Here is a 19,004-nt window from a genome sequence, read left to right on the forward strand (position 1 = left end):
TGGGTCGCCGGCTCTCTCTCTCTCTCTCTCTCTCTCTCTCTCTCTCTCTCTCTCTCTCTCTCTCTCTCTCTCTCTCTCTCTCTGTTTTCCAGAAAATGGGATTTGAAGATATAATAAAAACGAAATCAATTTACACCCGGTCACACGGTTAACGGAAATGCATTTCCAAAAAATTTATTTTTCATGAGCAATCAAATACTCACAAATGCAAAAAACTATTTTCTGAAATTATTTTCATCCAAAACAAACGGACCCTTAAAAAAGTAAAAAGAAAAGAAATATGCAGGAGTATTTTGACTACTAGATATGGAACACCTCAACACCCAACAAAAGTCCACTACTAGTAGATTTATGTAATAATTATTCTTAAAAAAAGAAAAGAAAAGAAAAGGGAGTCCATATTAAGGCGCGTGCGATTCCTACCTCCTTTCGAGAGAATTAGTACTATTATACTACTAGTCCCATAGGAATAGGGAATAGGTGACACGAGAAGTATTTAAATTCATTATTTTTATCCATTTCTATCTTTTTCTTTTATTTATTTATAAATATATCAGCAAAAAAAAAAAAAAAAAAAAAACTTTGAAAAAGAAACTAAAAAAAGAAAAGGAAAGAAAGAGTCTGTGAATGCCAAAAATTGACCAAAACAAAACACCAGTGGAAAAGGTGAATTAGGTAAAGGGCGTTGTTCGTGGCTGGCTACTGCTATTTGCTAATCTCTTGCCTGTGCCTGTATTACTATTATTTTGTATTGGATCTCAAAACCTTGACGGATTTTTCAATCTCAATCTCAATCTCAAGAGACAGACTGACTGACATCAATCAAACACGGCATCATCATCAGACAACACAAACAAAGTTTCCCTCTTTCCCACCCAAAATTGAAACCCCAAAAAAAAAGGTTCGATTTTAACCTTAAAGATCTCAAATTTTCCTTCACATATTCTTATGTTGATTGATGAATTGGATTTGGATTGTGGAGCCTCCTATTAAATCTAAAAAAATTGAATAATTAGGTTACTGCAACTGCTGGTTCAAAGCTCTGGTTTTTAAGTGAGGGGTGGTAGGTAACAGTCGTTGAGCTCAACATTCTTCTACTTTTTGAGGTGGGGTTTTGTCATTCTCTGCCAATTTTTATTTATTTTTGCAAGTTGGGGATCTTTGTTATTCCAGAGAAAGTCACAGTTTTTTCGTTTTGGTTTTTGTTTCTGTTTCTGAGCTCAATGAAGAGGATTTTTCAACTTTGTATTTTGTGGGGTTAAAAAATGAAAATCGTATGTACTGCAATACAATTTCTTTTTCTTTTTGTGTCTGAACCCAGTTAATGCCATAGTGAACTGATTGTTAGAGAAAGGCAGTTTTTCTCTTGGTTTGGCTTTCTGGGGTTCAATTATTTTGTAGAGAATACAGTTTCTGAGGAAAATAAGATAGAATCAAAGAAAATGCATGCCCGGCATCGAAGTCCTGGAAATGGGTATAGGTCCAATTCCATGGGAATGGGCATGGCTTCATCTCGGATCTCCCCTGAAGGTTCAGTTAGGGGACATGGATTTTATGGCTCTGAATTCCGGAACTTCAATCGGGGTTTTGGCCGTGGCCAAGGCCACCCAAAATCATTTCAATCACCACATACACAGGCACAACCACCACCACCGCCACCACCACCACTGCCGCCTCGCAGAGGTGACATTTTCATGGAAGCAGGGCGGCTTGCAGCCGAGTATTTAGTTACTCAAGGATTGCTGCCTGCAAGCGCACTTTCTGTTAAGTGGCAGAATGGTACTTTGAAGAAGCCGTTGGGGGAGTTTCAAGAGGGAGATGGATTTCCCCTTCCACCGGAGGGTCGAGCATCCGCCCTTTCTCGTTTAGGGAGTGCTGCTTCTGATGTTGGGATGGGTAGGAGAAAATTTGGGGATGATTTTACTCCCAAAGGCAGGAGAAGAGCAACATCTTTTCGGGGTTATGGCTCGGATTATAGCCGAGAGTATAGGAGAAGTGGCTCTTGGTCTGATAGTAGAACAAAGTTGTCTGCTGATGTTGATGGTGATGATGACACTGCTTCTGGACACTACCAAGAGGAGCAGCAAGTTGGTAAAGATGTTACTAATGGAGTGCAGATGTCAACTCCAAGTGACTTAGCACCCAAAAATGAGGATGCCGGTGATTCAGAATCTGAGTTTGACAAATACCAGTTCCAAGATGATACAAGCTCAAAAGCAAGTTCTTCTGGTGCTGGGAAAGATCTCCAGCATGAGAATAATGGGGAATTCTCCAGGAGTTCTGATGATTCTAAGAATGTTAGTGCAGGAATTGGGGAGGAAAATGATGGCAATAGTGTTGATGAAGCTGACAAACAGAGTGCCAAACAAGATTTAATCATCCAGGATAATGTTGTGGAGGGCAATCCCTCAGACAAGAACAGCACTACTGATTTGCTAACACTTTGCAAATTTGTCAAGGTGCCCACAAGAACTCGCTCTGCATTGACACATAGGGTCCCAAGGGTTGATGCAGTTCCCAAGACTGAGTTGTCTATTGCTTTTGATATGCAGCCTCCAACAGGATCTGAAATCTTAGTTGAAGATGCCTCCTTGGGTGATGCATCTTCAAATAAAATTCATGATTCTAAGAGTCTTGACTCTGAAGTTTCTAAAGCTCAGTTCCTCCAGTCTGCTGAAAATTTGGTCGAATTAGATTCTGCAGATAATATTGAGCAAGGTAAATTTGCAACTCAATCTTTCCCAGATGGAGCTTCTATGCATGACAGTGAGCAAGAATTGAGTCAGGGACTGGCTGGTTTTGCAAGTTGTAGTTCAATTGTTAAGGAAAGAGGTGAAAAACGTGCTTTAGAAGATAGCGATACGAGGGAGGAAACGAAAAAACCAAGAGATTGGATTCCCTCTCTTGTAACAAAGGGTGATGAGTATTTTCAGCTTTCTAATTCAAGTGTGAAGAAAAAGAGCTTGCCAGAAGACGAGGCTACACCTAGCGAGAGCATGATTGTGGTTATTGATCATGAGAGCTTGAAGGGTGATTCTCAGTTCCCTAATGCTGGGGCTGAACAGTGTATTGACTATGCACAAGAGAAGCAGCTTTTTCCTAGTTCATATAAAATCTGTGATCTAAATCTCACGGGAGCTTCCGACACAAATGAGAATCATGATAATGATCCTATGCATATTTACGACCCTATTTCCAGAAACAGAAAAGAAGTGGCACCGGTTGATGTTGACTTATCAATGAGTAATTCCAAGGTGTCTGGTGGATATAGTAGACATGTCACTGATGGCAAAGAGATTGAAGTCATTGATTTAGAAAATGATTCTACCACTGACGATAAGACCTTCCATAATGCAGAGAGAAAGTAAGTTTCAATATGCTCTTTTCATGACGATATTATATAAGTCATCAACTTATAATCAAAAGTGATTGCACAGACTTGCCCCTTGCATCGTTTCTAGTTTGCCTTACCTCTCTACTGCTCTTAAGCTCTTTTTAGCAGGGCACCGGAGCTGATAGTTTTTGTAGATTCTTTATTTGCTTCTATACATTGCTCTTATTGATTTAAGGTTTTTGAAATGTACAGGACTGAGACTGCATATACGGGCATTGAGGGCTTTTCTAGTAATGCACAGAATACCAATGATATTCCTGATGTTCAGGATGGTTATGGGCTTATGATCTCGGAGTTGCTTGGAGGTGATTTTCCAAATTGTTCTTCAGTACCAGGTGACATTAGTTCAATGCACAATGAGATGGGCCTTCCTAATGGAGAGGTACTACTACTAACTGATGATAATTGATTATACATTTAAAATTTATTTGTAGTATAAAAACCAGGTAGCTTTATGGTTTACCTGTCCCCATTTGGTGGGTTTAGGTTATGTGGTTTGATTTTAATGTATAGTTATGCATCTGCCTTAATAATATTGATTAACAACTTACATTCTTTTACTGATTGTTTCAGGGGTCTCTTGCCGATGATGATTCCATATATATGTCCCTTGGAGAAATACCATTAAGTATGCCAGATATTTAATTTCATGGTTTGTTTTCTTATAAATCTAGAGTTTCTATGGTTGATCTGCCTAAGGTGATGTCTGAATATCATGCTAACAATTGCGTTAATGCATTTTATACATTAAACAAATATTGAGGTTTGTTTGTTATAGTTGTGTGCTTTTTTGGTAGAAAACAAAATTCTGCCAAAAGGTGGTACCTATTTTTTGACAGCTATGGCCCTAGTTGAATCTTGGAATGACCAAAGGGAAAGGAAAATGCTTGAAAGTTTGCTTCCTTCTCTGGCATTTTGATCATTTTTCTTTCCAATCCCTTGTATTTTCTGAGATCCAAATGGATGCAATAGGTTTCTTGGAAATGTGTTCCTTTTCTTTCATGCCACACACAATCTCTGATATGCTGCATGCCTTAAGTAGGAGGGCATATATGGTGTTTAGGGTTGTGTTAACCATGTTTTCACCAAAAGCATGTTAAATAAGAAACCTGAGACTTTGCATGTAACATAAATTCTCCTCCATTGTCTAAGGCATTTGATAGCTTGTAAGAAAACTTTGCCTCCATTATGGAATTTCCTCCTTCCATATCACTGGGATGGAGGGTGAGGTCTTCGGTTCAAGATAAATTAAGTGTATGCGTAATTTATCAACTAAAAAACAAACAAAAAAGATATGTTCGTGTCAAATATCTTATCTTCAGTTTTACTGGATCCTTTGAAAGACATTGAAAAAGTAAATTTGGAATAGGAAACATTTTGGATTATTTAGCTGGGAAACATCTTTTCATAGTGTAAAATCTTGCCTCTAGTTCTTCATCTCTACTAAAATTCTCTTGTGGGATGGGATGAAGCATCTGCAATTGCACCTATGATTTAATTTGAGTTCCATGAAAATGTTACAAAAGAGATTGATTGGAAATGACCCATAAAATCATCACGTAAAACATAAAGTTCTAAGTCGAAGGGTACTAGTGTCAACTAATTGATTGGCTGTAAAAATTTGTAAGTAACTGCCTCAATAGAAAGGATTTTTAGTCTTTGGTAGCTACCAGAATTTTTTCATAGGGGTAGGGACATTAAATTATATGTACCATGAAAGTGCTAAATCATCGAGTTATCTTATTTAAAATTTAGCTGGTAAAATGCATGGCTGGGGGTGTTAGAGAGGTTGGGAACACTACTTTCACCTTGTGGATTCCAATTTTCAGATGTAGCACAGACTTTGAATAATTTGGATATTTGTAACTTGGAAAGCTGTACTGATATATGACTTGCTGTGAGTTTATTTGCATTTATCATATACTGTCAGGTTTTGGAGTCTTGTACTCTTATTGTTGTAAGCCATTTAAATTGTATTTTGCTCTCACTATATTCATGTAACTTGCTGTTGAGATATGAACAGTAGATATATATATATTTTTTGGGTGAAAGAAGTTTTTTGCTTTCTTCTGAACCCTTTATGGTCTAACTGTAGGCTTTTTGCCAGCCTGGGAGCAGCCACCACAACAGGGGTATGAGAAGCCCTTCTGATCCAGCTGACTCAGATCTCCTCAGGAAATATGACTTGGTATGCTTAGTATTGATTGCTGGGATCATTAGCTCTATCAAAATGCAACTGTTTGCTTCTTCTTCATTTAAGAGTTGCCATTAGATGTCATCTTCTAATAGGGATTTTACAGATGCCAAATGCTTGTGTTCAATTTGGCTGTTGTATTTCATTGTGTATCAGAAAAGTTAAATCTTGTTTCTTAGAAAAGTTGTTAAAGCTACATCTTTTACCTGTCTGCGTCACTTACCCCGCATTCAGATATAACATGAACCGATTAGATTATCATAGATGTAATGTTAAGACAACATATTAGATTATAATCTACTTTTACCCTTAGTATAGGCAACAATTGGACATTGCTTCAATGATTAGAGAACTTTTTCGCTTTCTAAGTTGTGGGATCATGACCCTTCAAAAGTCACATAATTAGTCCTTTCACGCTAAATTTGCTGATTTTTATGCAAAATTTTTGGATCATGTAGGGCTTTGACACATCGTACTCCTTATATTGAGTTGTAATGGAACATGTATCATATCAACTCCTTGATTATTCCATCATAGGCTGTGATTATTAAATTGGCCTTAAAATGAATGACATTTGGTCAATATGTTTTGAATTACTATAAGGAGAAATTTTTTTTTGATAAGTTTTATGAGGTGAAATTTTTTTTGAGAACAATTTGCGTGAGGGTTTCAAGAGCTTTGATTGCAATTTAATTTCCATTAGAGTTTCCAATATGCTAATGTCTTGGGTGATTTCATTTCCATTTTAAACACCTGGGAGATATAGAATCATTTGGTGATGTGTTTCTTGTTTAGTACTTGTCTAGATAGAAATTTTTTTTTTCCCCAAATAGATACAAAGGGGAGGGGAGCTTCGAACCCTAGATATCTCCATTGAAAACAGTAGGAAGTGCTAGCTAAGTTGCAAGCTCTTGACATACCTTGATAGATTCTAAAATATCTTTGGATAGATATGACCCTTTTATGGTGTTTAAGATAGGCACACATCTATACTATGTATAATAGTAGAAGTGTTGCATTTAATTTTACAAAAATCCCGTTGCACCACATCATCAATACTTTTTCCTAGCAATTTTCCCCTTTTTTTGTGTGGCAATATATGGCTTCTATAAATTCTATCCCTCTTGATGCCTTATTCAGTTTTCTTCTTCATAACTTTAACCTTTCCTTTCCTCATTTTTTACTCTTCTTCTCCCCCCGTTATTAATCACTAACTTTATTCTTCCTGTAATTTTTCCTCTTCCATCTTAATTTCCATATAAATTTCTTAATATTACCCTTTTTGCATCTCTCTCTCCTATTCATTCCATGCATTGCCAACAACCGAAAAAAAAAAAAGGTTCAATAATACTCACTCTATTTCTTCGATTTTGTTTCTGTTTTGATGGATTTTGTATTGCTCCGATCACCTTTTTTTTGGGGAAAAATTACATTTTACTACCCTAAACTATACCCTAGATTACACTTTGCACCCTAAACTTTTCGGATGCACATTTTGCACCTTAAACTATGACATTTGTTATGCATTGCACCCCGTACTTAAATTTTCTGTTACATTGGACGGAAAGCTCAGTCACGTGACTAGCACATGACTATTGTTTAAGTAACAGCAATTCAAAATACCTAAATGCGTTATTCCAAGTCAAAACTCAAAAGAACCTCCTCTCATCATTTACACAGATCACGGTCTAAGGCAGTCCCTCTCTCTCACACGTGACTTGGTGTTTTGGGTCTCTTGCATGCACAGATCAGCGGACTTTGAGGGTGGTACGGTGGCTGGGTCGTAGATGGTAGTGGGTGATGGTGGCTAGCTCCGATTTAGGTTTTGTTTTGGTTGCAATTCATAGTCGATTTAGGTTTGTTTAGGTCCCAATTCAAATCCGGGTTGGGTTCTGGTTGTGTATGATTGGCTCCTCTCTCTCTCTTTCTCTCTCCGATTTGGGTTTTTTTGGGTCCTGATTCAGATTTGGTTTGGGTTTTGGTTGTGTATGATTTAGCTCCTCTCTCTCTCTCTCTCTCTCTCACTTTGTGTTTGTGGATCTTGTGTGGGTTGGTCCGAATTTGTGTTTATGATTTTGTATCCCTATGAATTTGTGTTTTTGATCTGGTTTTTGGTTGTGAGACGGCCAACAACGTGTGGGTTCTGATTGCGGATCTCATGCCCGTAAATTGGTGTTTGTGACTGTGTGGCCAAAAACAGTGGAAGAGTTTGGAGAGAGAAAGTGGCTTGTTGTTGGGTTGGAAGAGGGGCATTTGGGTCTTTGGACCATGTTTCACTTAAGCAAGAGTCACATGCAAACTCATGAGGTTGAGCTTTCCGTCCAATATAACAGAAAATTTAAGTCTGGGGTGCAAAGTGTAACAGATGTCATAGTTTATGATGCAAAACGTGTATCCGAAAAGTTTAGGGTGCAAAGTGTAATCTGAGGTATAGTTTAAGGTGGTAAAGTGTAATTTCCTTTTTTTTTTTGTTCACTAATATTTTCCTTTTTTTAATTGGGTTTTTTTTGTTGGTGTGTGTGTGTTGTTATTGTTGAAAGTTGCTATGTTAACAATATAATGTTACCAAAGCATCATATTGAAATTATTTTATGTTTATTTTTTACTAATATTATCATTTCATATTTGGTTTTTTGTATAATTTACATGAGAGATTAAGGTGGTGCTCAGAATATCTGTCATTATGGACTCTTTCTAAAATTCTCTTTTTTCCTAGCCTATAGAGACTTTTTATATATTATGGTGGGCGGTGGATTGTTTTGAGATCTAATACTTATTCTCAACCTGTAGCTTTTGTTAGCATTAATTATTAATTCATGATGTATTTTGCTGCAATTTTCTAGATAATAATTTGACAAGATTTATTATTATTACTTTCTCAAAAAAAAAAAAGATTTATTATTATTATTATTGTTGTTGTTATTATTTTGCAATTAAACTTGCACTTACTAATACATAAGTATCTTTGTAGTTGTTCTTGCATACTGGCATAATCTATTTTTTCTTCTTTCTTGGGTTGCTAAGTACAAAATGGAATACTTGAATCATTAGTAACTTTATAAATGTCATGTTTGTTTTATGGTTCAACCATTAAGCAGGGCCATATTCCAATTGGTTTTTAGATACATGTTTTAGTTTTTTGTGTTTTAGATATTAGAGAGAAAAAGTTAAGAGTTTTGGTTTTTTGTTGATGTTGTTTTTGAATCGTGATTTTGTTGGGTTTTGAGTCCTGAAAGTCTTTGTTTCAATTTTTTTTTTCTCTTCAATTCATAAAATTTTTAGATACATGTTTTGTGTTTTTGATATAATAAAGGAGATAAAGTTTGGATTTTGATGTTATATTTTTTCCTTTTTTTCGTTTGAATTGTGGTTTCATTGGGTTTTGGGTCATGAAAGTATTTGTTTCATTTTTTTTTCCTTAATTTATAAAATTTTTAGATATGTTTCATGTGTTTATGATATTAGGGAGATAAAATTTGGATTTTGAAAAAAATTGTTAATTTCTAGCATACTTTGATTATGCACAAAATTACGTAAGTAAATATTATATGGGAATGGATATTTTCCAACTTTACCTTTGAGTTCTTAATAAAGTTTATTTTGTTTTTCATTTGATAATAAAGAAATTGTATTATTAATTATAATACCTCTCTCTCTCTCTCTCTCTCCCCTTTATATAAAACTTTGTGACTAGTGTATCTTAATTAATAATTTCATTTTTTGGCCTAAAGGTTTTAGTTTAAGAAGCATGGACATGAAGATATGATGACTCAGGTGATGACAAATTCTTAAAAATTTATGAAACAATGCAGTGGGGATATAATAATTAATTTTTATGTATTTTGTGGGATATTATTTATTTGTAGCCTTATATTATATTTATTTTTAAGTTTTCAAAATACATAATAATTATCAAAATATTGTACTTTTTTTTTTAATCTTTTGATTAAAAAAAAATCAAAATCAGAATCTTTAAAAACATATTTAAAATCAAAGAAAATGTTTCTTCCTAACTCATTGAAGAGACACGTATGCATGTGTATCCGGTGTGTTTGTCCAACACAGACAGTTTGAGAATTTGGGAATATATATATATATATATATATGTGTGGTTTTAGGTTTTAGTATGAGCTTGTGTTGGAACGATCCCTTTTATCTATCAACCCCCAATTTTCCCCCATTGCAATAGCATTATAGTGCACAGGGAGAGGGAGAGGGAGAGAAGGGAACTCCGTTTATGATTTTCATTTGTAGTATTTTATTTTATTTTAAATCATTAGGAATTCTGACTTCTGACAACCTGCTTCTGCTTCACTTGGCCGTTATATTTATTTCGAGAATTCGAAAGGGAATTTGCACTACGATAGATAATCTTGAATGACTGAGAAAATAGTTAATGTTACTTGTAAGTATATGGACGTATATAGATAGAAGTAGAACTATAGAATAGAAGGAATTGAGAGTCTGACAGTACAGTAACCTTTGCCAGTGGCACTGCCAACGCCTTTGTAAGATACTATATATATATATATATATCACTTTCTGTAGGGAATAGGGTTAATATAGACGACGAGAGATAGATGCAGATTTATATATATAAATATATATATATATATATATTTATTTACTTGTATTGTATGTGAAGTCAACACATAATTAATATAATATAATATAAAAACTGTCTTTTCTTTTTTTAAGGATATAAAATTCAATATATTATTTGTCAATGCAACAACAACGTAAATGAATTCAATTGGAGAATGTAAAGATTTTGAAAAAATAATGCCAGATCTGGGCATCAGAATCAGATTCAGATAGTTGAAATCGAAAGCCATTCAATTCATTATGCAAATGCAATGCAAGTACTGGGTCCAGTCTCCCTTTGCAGGCTCAGGCTCAGGCTCATCTTCATCATGAGTAAAAGCCCAGGTTAATAATTGTTGGGCTCACGGGAAACTCGAAGTTAGCTTTAATTTAATAGTCAAGCAGCTGCAGAGAGCTTGGGTTGAAGTTTTTTTTTTTTTTTGAGAAGAAGCTTGGGTTGAAGTTTGAGGTTGAGGTGAAGATGAGTGATATTTATAAAATTATAATAATCCACGATCCATGTGCGGATCCACAAACAAAGACTCATGAATAATAGAAATATATGGGATTCTTTATAATCTTCAAACAAGATATAATTATATATAGCTGCCGTGTTCAAAAAAATTATATATAGCTGCCTAGATCAGCTAAACTACGTATTAAAATGACTCATCATTTCTCTTTTGAGATTTACAAACTTGCAAAGTTGTTTGACGTATGCATTATCATTTTTATTTAGTGGGAAGTTGGCCATTTAAGGTCGATGACTCTTTTTTTTTTTGGTTAACAAGAAATATAGGTCGATGACTCTTTCCAATATGGTTTTACTTTGTAACTTATTTATAGAAAAGTGTTTTTTTTTTTTTTTTAATCTCAATTGAGAGAGAGAGAGAGAGATAGTTATGTGGTATGGGAGATAAAAGAGGCAGGGAAGGAAGGAAGCGACACAGTTGTCATTGTCTGGTGCCCCAAATGCTATTGCTGTTGCTGTTGCTAGGTGTGGTTTGACGTTTCGTACAGGAAAAAAACTGCAACATCACGTTAAGCAAAACATCCTCGATAATGACCTGCATCATCATCATCATCATCATCATCTATTCTATCCATTCATATCATTTCTCCTGCCTTCCCTGTACTTGAACTAAACATTTCAAATCTGAATATGAAACACATTATTTGGGCCGTATACATGTGCAGCAGAAGATGTTATAAATCTTTGTCAAAACAAAGTGACAATTGACCAAAGTTGCCTAGAAAGATGTTGATATGATTAAAAATGAAATAGTTGCTGTGGAGTAACTAGACTTGGGGTTTGGTGGGGGACTTATCTGTTAGTGAGTTGTGGTAATAAACCAATAATAGTGTGATTGTATGTAGCTCAGTGGTGGCTCTATTTGGGACGGGACGGGACAGAGTTGTTGATGCTAGTAGTAAAAAGTATATATTGTCATGATTGATGGAACAAGTGAATAAAATGGATTTACATAGTGAGTGTGATAATGGATTTTGGTAATTAGTAAATCTATAAACATATAGGACGATTACAGGAGGAGAAGAAAAAAAGAAAAAAAGAAAAAAGAGAGAGATTGATTTGATCATTTATTCATTGATGATGATGAATGAAAAGAGTGCACGGGTCTGGCCTGGTGAAGTGTTGTTTGGGCCTAAAAAAATCCAATAGCATTTAGCAAATAGTAGAAAAGTAGAATAAAAATAAAAAGAAGTGTTTTTTTTTTTCGCAAAGATTGCGAAACGTGGTGGTGAGTTAATACTACTAAGGAGGAGGACTGGAGGAGGAGAAATTAGAAAATAGAGAAAGGAAAAAAAGGAAAAGGCAAAGGCAAAGGTGAGACAACATTAAACTCCGTACACGTGGCCCCTCCTCCTTATGTAACAACATTATTAATTATATTTAGAGAGAGAGAGAGAGAGAGAGTCCAATAAATTATTTCCTATATGTATTATACATTATTAATAAGTATAATTTTTTTTTTAATAAAAATTTTAAGCATAGCATTGGCCTACGACTATGAGTGTGTCAGGAGGACCCGCCCATTCCAACATTTAACTGTCATATCGCTTTCATGGTTTAACTTACTGCTTTACTATTTATTATCTCTTCTCTTTACTCTTCTCACTTCACTTCTCTTCCCCAAATTGGTTTTGTACTCCTCAATCAATCCTCATGATTCACGTTTGAGTCTGTTTGACTACCTCCATTATTTAATTAAGATTAAGATGCCCTAATTACTACCTAACTTTCAATTATTTCTGTTACTTATATACTCCATCTATTTTCCTACTTTTCTTTTCTTTTCTTTTCTTTTACCCTGCTTTGGATGCTATTTTTCATTCCTTTTTTTTCTATTTTTCTTTTCTTTTTTCTTTTAAAATCAAAATCAAATATTACTTAATGAATGTATTCTCTTTCAATTAATAACTAATGTTTACACTTACACCAATTAATAAATATTCATATCTCAAATCAACAATTTTACTTCAGTTACATTTCCAAAAATCACATAATATAGGAACAAATTTTTATTAAAATATATAATATGATGAAAAACATATCATCCAACCATATTGTCAACTAAAACCTCATCATCACAAAACAATGAAGCATGGTTAAACTGATGAGATAACCTAGCGACCAAACAAGCTATTTGGATGGCAAGATACTCAGAAGGGAAACAAGATATATAGGATGCATCAGTTATATCCACAAGAAAAGAATGACCAAAAGCTAGTATTCTCTCCATAATCAAAGCAATTACCCCAATCTCCCTCGCAGTGCAAATTCAACGTTTATTCAAATCACAATCAAGGTAATTGCTAAAATTACGGTGTAACTTTGTGCCACAATCAAGCTTATAAATACACAATCTCTATACCATAATGAGGATGGAACAATTGCTATTAATTCATGCTCCTTGCTTTCCTCCTTAGTCAAGTTACTAATTTGCGCATTGGAGTGCTTAGGGTGATGTCATTTGAGCTATTCCTTTTATTTTCAAGTATTCATAGATCTTCATTTTGAGCTTATCACTGATAGGCTAGAGCCTAGCTGTAAAGTCCCTAGTTCATCATCATAATACATTATTATTTGTATACATAACGAGACTCTTTTTATCTTTTTTGAAATTTTTGGTATTTTAATCTTAATTGGAGTAGTATCATAAATTTCTTAAAGCTTTGGTAATGGAGTTTGACTTAGAAAAAAATATGTTAGCAATTTCAATGTATTTATAATAGAGTAATACTTAGGTACTCTCGGAGTACGAAAAATGATGATCCTTACTCTCACCTTCATAGTTGTGTCCAATCATTAAATTCATGGTAGAATCCATTGTGAATATGAGAAGAGAGAGTACTATTTGTCCATGCGAGAGTATTTAAGAATTTTCCTTTATAAAGTGCCAAAGGGTGAAAACACATCATAAAAAGTGTAACCATTATATTGAACCATACAGTGCAAATATAACATGTAAAAATCTAATTTTTATTGTTAATACAAAAAATTACGGTAGATAATTAAAATAAAACAAATAATGAAATTTCGGGAAATTTTTTTACTCCAAGTGAATTATGATTTTTTTTAATGCATTCATGTTGCACTACATGTTGAAAGTTTGTCATACTACGTGTAACAATTGCGTTGAGTTATTTGGTGTTATCACAATATTTAGAACGCAATCACAAAATTTACTTTAAATTATATGGCGAGTGCACATTGTATAAGACTAAGTTTTTTTTAGTAAATAAATATTTAAAAAACTAAAAATTATGATATATTAATAAAAATAAAAATATTTAAAATAATAAAACTCTTTTTAAACTTCTTGACCGTTCTTATAATTGGGTTATAATTAGAGTAGTATTTTCATTTTTTTTTTAAACTTTGATAATAGAATTTCACTGAAAGTAAATTATGTTAATGATTTTAATATACTTATAACGAGTCACGTACATGACAAAATCATTTGATACAAGTACTTATATTGACATGCATAAGACTTGACTCTTTTTTTTTTTTTTTAAAATATTAAAAAAGAGTATAATAGATTAGTAAAATATATAAAATACATAATACAAAAAATATATTCTAAAACTCTTTTATTATTTGTATACATAACGAGACTCTTTTTATCTTTTTTGAAATTTTTGGTATTTTAATCTTAATTGGAGTAGTATCATAAATTTCTTAAAGCTTTGGTAATGGAGTTTGACTTAGAAAAAAATATGTTAGCAATTTCAATGTATTTATAATAGAGTAATACTTAGGTACTCTCGGAGTACGAAAAATGATGATCCTTACTCTCACCTTCATAGTTGTGTCCAATCATTAAATTCATGGTAGAATCCATTGTGAATATGAGAAGAGAGAGTACTATTTGTCCATGCGAGAGTATTTAAGAATTTTCCTTTATAAAGTGCCAAAGGGTGAAAACACATCATAAAAAGTGTAACCATTATATTGAACCATACAGTGCAAATATAACATGTAAAAATCTAATTTTTATTGTTAATACAAAAAATTACGGTAGATAATTAAAATAAAACAAATAATGAAATTTCGGGAAATTTTTTTACTCCAAGTGAATTATGATTTTTTTTAATGCATTCATGTTGCACTACATGTTGAAAGTTTGTCATACTACGTGTAACAATTGCGTTGAGTTATTTGGTGTTATCACAATATTTAGAACGCAATCACAAAATTTACTTTAAATTATATGGCGAGTGCACATTGTATAAGACTAAGTTTTTTTTAGTAAATAAATATTTAAAAAACTAAAAATTATGATATATTAATAAAAATAAAAATATTTAAAATAATAAAACTCTTTTTAAACTTCTTGACCGTTCTTATAATTGGGTTATAATTAGAGTAGTATTTTCATTTTTTTTTTAAACTTTGATAATAGAATTTCACTGAAAGTAAATTATGTTAATGATTTTAATATACTTATAACGAGTCACGTACATGACAAAATCATTTGATACAAGTACTTATATTGACATGCATAAGACTTGACTCTTTTTTTTTTTTTTTAAAATATTAAAAAAGAGTATAATAGATTAGTAAAATATATAAAATACATAATACAAAAAATATATTCTAAAACTCTTGGAAATAGAGTTTTCACCTGAGTAATATTTTTTAACTTTTCGAAACTTTGATAATAGAGATTCACTTACACTTTATTTAGGATTGAAATTAAAGATATTTTTGAATAATATTTCATCTATTCTTTCGTTTGGAAGTTTAATAAAAAGGAATTGAATGACTATGAAAAGATTCTCATTTTATTTCATTCCCTTCTAAGCCTTTCTTTCAAAAATGAGATGAACACTCATTTACCTAATGAAATAAAAGTAAAATGAAATTCTTATTTATATTTTGAGAAAAAAAAAATCAATAAAAGATAAATGGTATAATAGTAAAATTACATTTTTATTTTCTTTTCATTCGTCGTATTATAAACCCTCAAATACAGTAGAAAATACACCATGAATTATCCATTTCCCTTCCATTTAATTCATTTCTTTATGAATTATTCATTTGATTTAATTCCACTATTTTTAAAAACTCCCAAGCATAGTGTTTGAGTAACAATGTTAATTAATTATTTTAATGCATTTCTAATAAATCACATGATATGATATAAGGAGAAAAAAGGGGAAAAAAAAGAAAGAAAAGAAAGTAAAGTAGAGGACGTTGACATGCGCATTAGATTATTATGTGAAGAGTCTTATTTTTCAGCAATAATACCTAGTGATGATTGATATTGTCTAATTTAATTTTTAGAATTGATGAACCCGTTCTCAGAGTTGATGTTAGAGGGCATGCGACAATTTCTAACATTAATTTCTATGTCATATATATATATATATATATATGCAAAATAAATGCAATATATGGTAGATCATCATTATCTGGGGACAGGGTAATTGGGTCTGCTACATTTGGATAGCTAGCCTAGCTCTACTACTGTAATTTACATATTTTTAATTAAGTTAACACGTGTCTGTATTTGATCACAACTTTCAAGCATGTTATAGGGGTTTGGACTTCGATTTTGGAATGGCCGCCAATATTTGGCTGGCTACCATTAACCATTACCATAACACTAATTAATTAAAATCTAAACTACTTGATTAACTCAAAATACTCAGCAAGTTTGCTTAAAGCACATAGTGGATTTAAAAGCTAGCCTACCCCTTTTTACCCAATATATATTAGTTATAACTTGCTTTCAATTTTTCATCCTTTTCTTATTGCCTAGCTAGTAGCTATATAGCTTGTTTGATTTTATACACCATTGCTTCACTTATATATGATACTTTGGAATTCTTAAAACATCATCAAGTTGATGAACTACTTTTAAACAGTACTGATATTACTTTTTCTTCTCTCTAGATTTCTAGATCTCTCAGCCAAGTGGCAAGAATTTTAGCTTAATTTCAATTATTATACAAGTTTCTCTTTACTTTATTTTATTTAATACCTACACAACTGCTTTAAAATAAATTTGCTATAGACTTCCTCCGTCTCACTTTTTTTGTCCCCTATTCCATTTTGAGATGTCCCAAAAATATTGTCCTGTTTCTAAAAATAAAAGTCATTAATTTACTAATGTTCCTATTATACCCCTATTAATTTACTAATTCAATTTTTTGATAAATTTTTTAGAGGATAGTTTTGGAAACTTACACATTTTTAAAAGGTAAACAAGATAATAAATGACGTTCTCTTAAAAAATTTGACTTTTCAAACAGAACAAAAAAAGTGGGACGGAAGGAATATTTTTTTTTTTTTATAATTTCTAGGTAAAATCTTTGGGTCCGTGTCGGTAGGGAAAAATTATACAGTCCTTTGGTAAACCATATCACTTGTTTACCTTTCCACTAAAAGAGTCAAAAAACTTCCACTTGTTTAAAATTGATGAGTTAGTAATCAGTTTTTGTTTAAAATTTTTTTTAACTCAGCAATTTTAAATAAGGGAAAGTCTTTTAGTAGAAAGGTAGATTACGTCACTTGTTCACTATAAAGATCTTATAATTTCTCGTTGATAGGGCCAGGAAGGGTTTCATTACACAACATCATGTTAAGGTATAGTTTTGATTTTGATTTAAACAAATATATATGTGTGTGTGTGTGTGGGGGGGTGGGGGGGGGGGGGGGGGGGGATGGGGAAGAGAAGACTTTCCTTTTTTGCTAAAAATAATGCTGATTTCTCAGTTTATTGCAATAGAAGACTTTTTCTATTATCCTTGATTCTTTTGTGTTTTGGTCAACTTACTTTAGTTTCTATAATAGAAATTTTTTGGATAGTCAGAACTTTGTACCACCGAAAGGAAAGTGATTTTGTCCCCATTAGAAGGCTTTCATATTTCTTGATCAAAAAGAGACGGTGGGGGTGGTGGGGAAGAGAAAGACTCACCCTTTTGAATGTTTAGAATATAAAATGCCAATAGATTTCTGAATCTTATATTAATGTTTTTATTTTTATGATATTGATTGCATCAATGCTGAACATAAAAGAACTTGGGGGAGCAATCAAATAAGTGATGTTTATGAAACTCATAAACAACCACAACAACAAACAAATAAAACTGTTCACATTGACTGTTATGCTTGATTTCGCTCTTAAGAGTTTTGGCAATGGTTAGAAATGTACATTTCAGAAATTTTTCTATCTCACGAAAGTTTCCAACAGAGTAGCAGAAAGAAAATGTGAGTTCATGTCTTGTTTGACAGCTGTTTTCCCCGAGTAAAACTCACCTTTTTGAACCATGAAGCACAATGTGCTGCAATTGATAGCCTTTTAAAAACTCATTAGGTGGCCAAAATCGTCTTTTTGAGAAGCAGATCATGTGAAGCTTTTTGCAAAATCATCTTTTTAGTTTTAACCCAAAATCACTGTGATGAGGCTGTCGATTACTAGGATTATTATTTATGGTTCGTGCTGAACAATGAACAAAGAATTAAAACATGCAAAAAGATCACAATGCATGCAAAAAGTGTTTTGTTCTTCTTTCTTATATGGTCATCTTAGAATGCCAGCATCACTTGTGAGTTGTGCATGCCTTAATCCTTATATATAAGCAAACTTGCAACTTTTAGCCGAAGGGCCAAAAGTTATAATCCTTCTTTTAAGTTTTAGCCTTTTTCTTAGAACTTATTTAACTTATTTTCTTACTTAATTTTTAAAACCTTACTTTTACAGGTGCAACTATCATTTTACGAAGTACCAACTTTCGGAAAATAAACAAGTATCAGTAAATAAGCCAATCCAGGTGTATTGGTATAACCAGGTTTGAAGAAGCTTTTACAGGTTGATGTCTGAGTCCAAACCAAATACAAGTTTGGAACTTCAGAGAGAGGGAAGTAGGTTTCTGAATGAACTATCATTACCTTCTAATCAATCTTGTGCTCAAAAAAATTTATATCACATTCAAAGACATTGGTTGCACTTCTACTTGAGGCCTTTATTAGCAACATGCCAAGCACCCCGTTGATACTACAACCATAAGAATCCTCATTCTATTAATAATTATCACGAAAGCATTTTCTGGTTTTTGGAATGAACGCAATGCATTGGGATGACTTTATATATACGGAAATAAACATCATAAAATAAGGAAATAGTATCTATACACTGGTTGGGTTGGGGGCCATCGGTTTGGGTTGATTCTTGATGTTGAGAACATATAACCCCTACTCCATTTTCCAAACTATTAGTTACTAAAGAGTAGAAACATGTGTACTTGAAGCTACAATCCTAGTGTGGTCGCTGAAATCAAAAGCAACATCAGAAAACAAGG

The 19,004-nt window shown here is 32.9% G+C and overlaps 1 protein-coding gene across 5 annotated transcripts; it reads left to right on the forward strand.

Moving 5' to 3' along the window:
* The first annotated feature begins 605 nt into the window (after window positions 1-605).
* On the forward strand, window positions 606-5,884 carry LOC111999929 (uncharacterized protein At4g26450). 5 transcript variants are annotated; one of them, XM_024032038.2, is made up of 5 exons: window positions 607-901; window positions 1,017-3,364; window positions 3,587-3,776; window positions 3,968-4,022; window positions 5,490-5,884. In XM_024032038.2, exons 2-5 carry the CDS (start codon window positions 1,443-1,445, stop codon window positions 5,543-5,545), a joined length of 2,223 nt encoding a protein of 740 aa, XP_023887806.1. In that variant the 5' UTR covers window positions 607-901; window positions 1,017-1,442; the 3' UTR covers window positions 5,546-5,884. The 5 variants fall into 5 exon arrangements, with proteins under 5 accessions (XP_023887807.1, XP_023887806.1, XP_023887808.1 ...); XM_024032039.2 differs by having other exon boundaries at window positions 606-3,364; window positions 5,502-5,884; XM_024032040.2 differs by having other exon boundaries at window positions 607-3,364; window positions 3,968-4,046.
* Window positions 5,885-19,004: the final 13,120 nt, after the last annotated feature.

The sequence above is a fragment of the Quercus suber genome, unplaced genomic scaffold (assembly GCF_002906115.3).
Source record: "Quercus suber isolate HL8 unplaced genomic scaffold, Cork oak 2.0 scaffold_504, whole genome shotgun sequence".
In the NCBI taxonomy this organism is placed as follows: Eukaryota; Viridiplantae; Streptophyta; class Magnoliopsida; order Fagales; family Fagaceae; genus Quercus; species Quercus suber.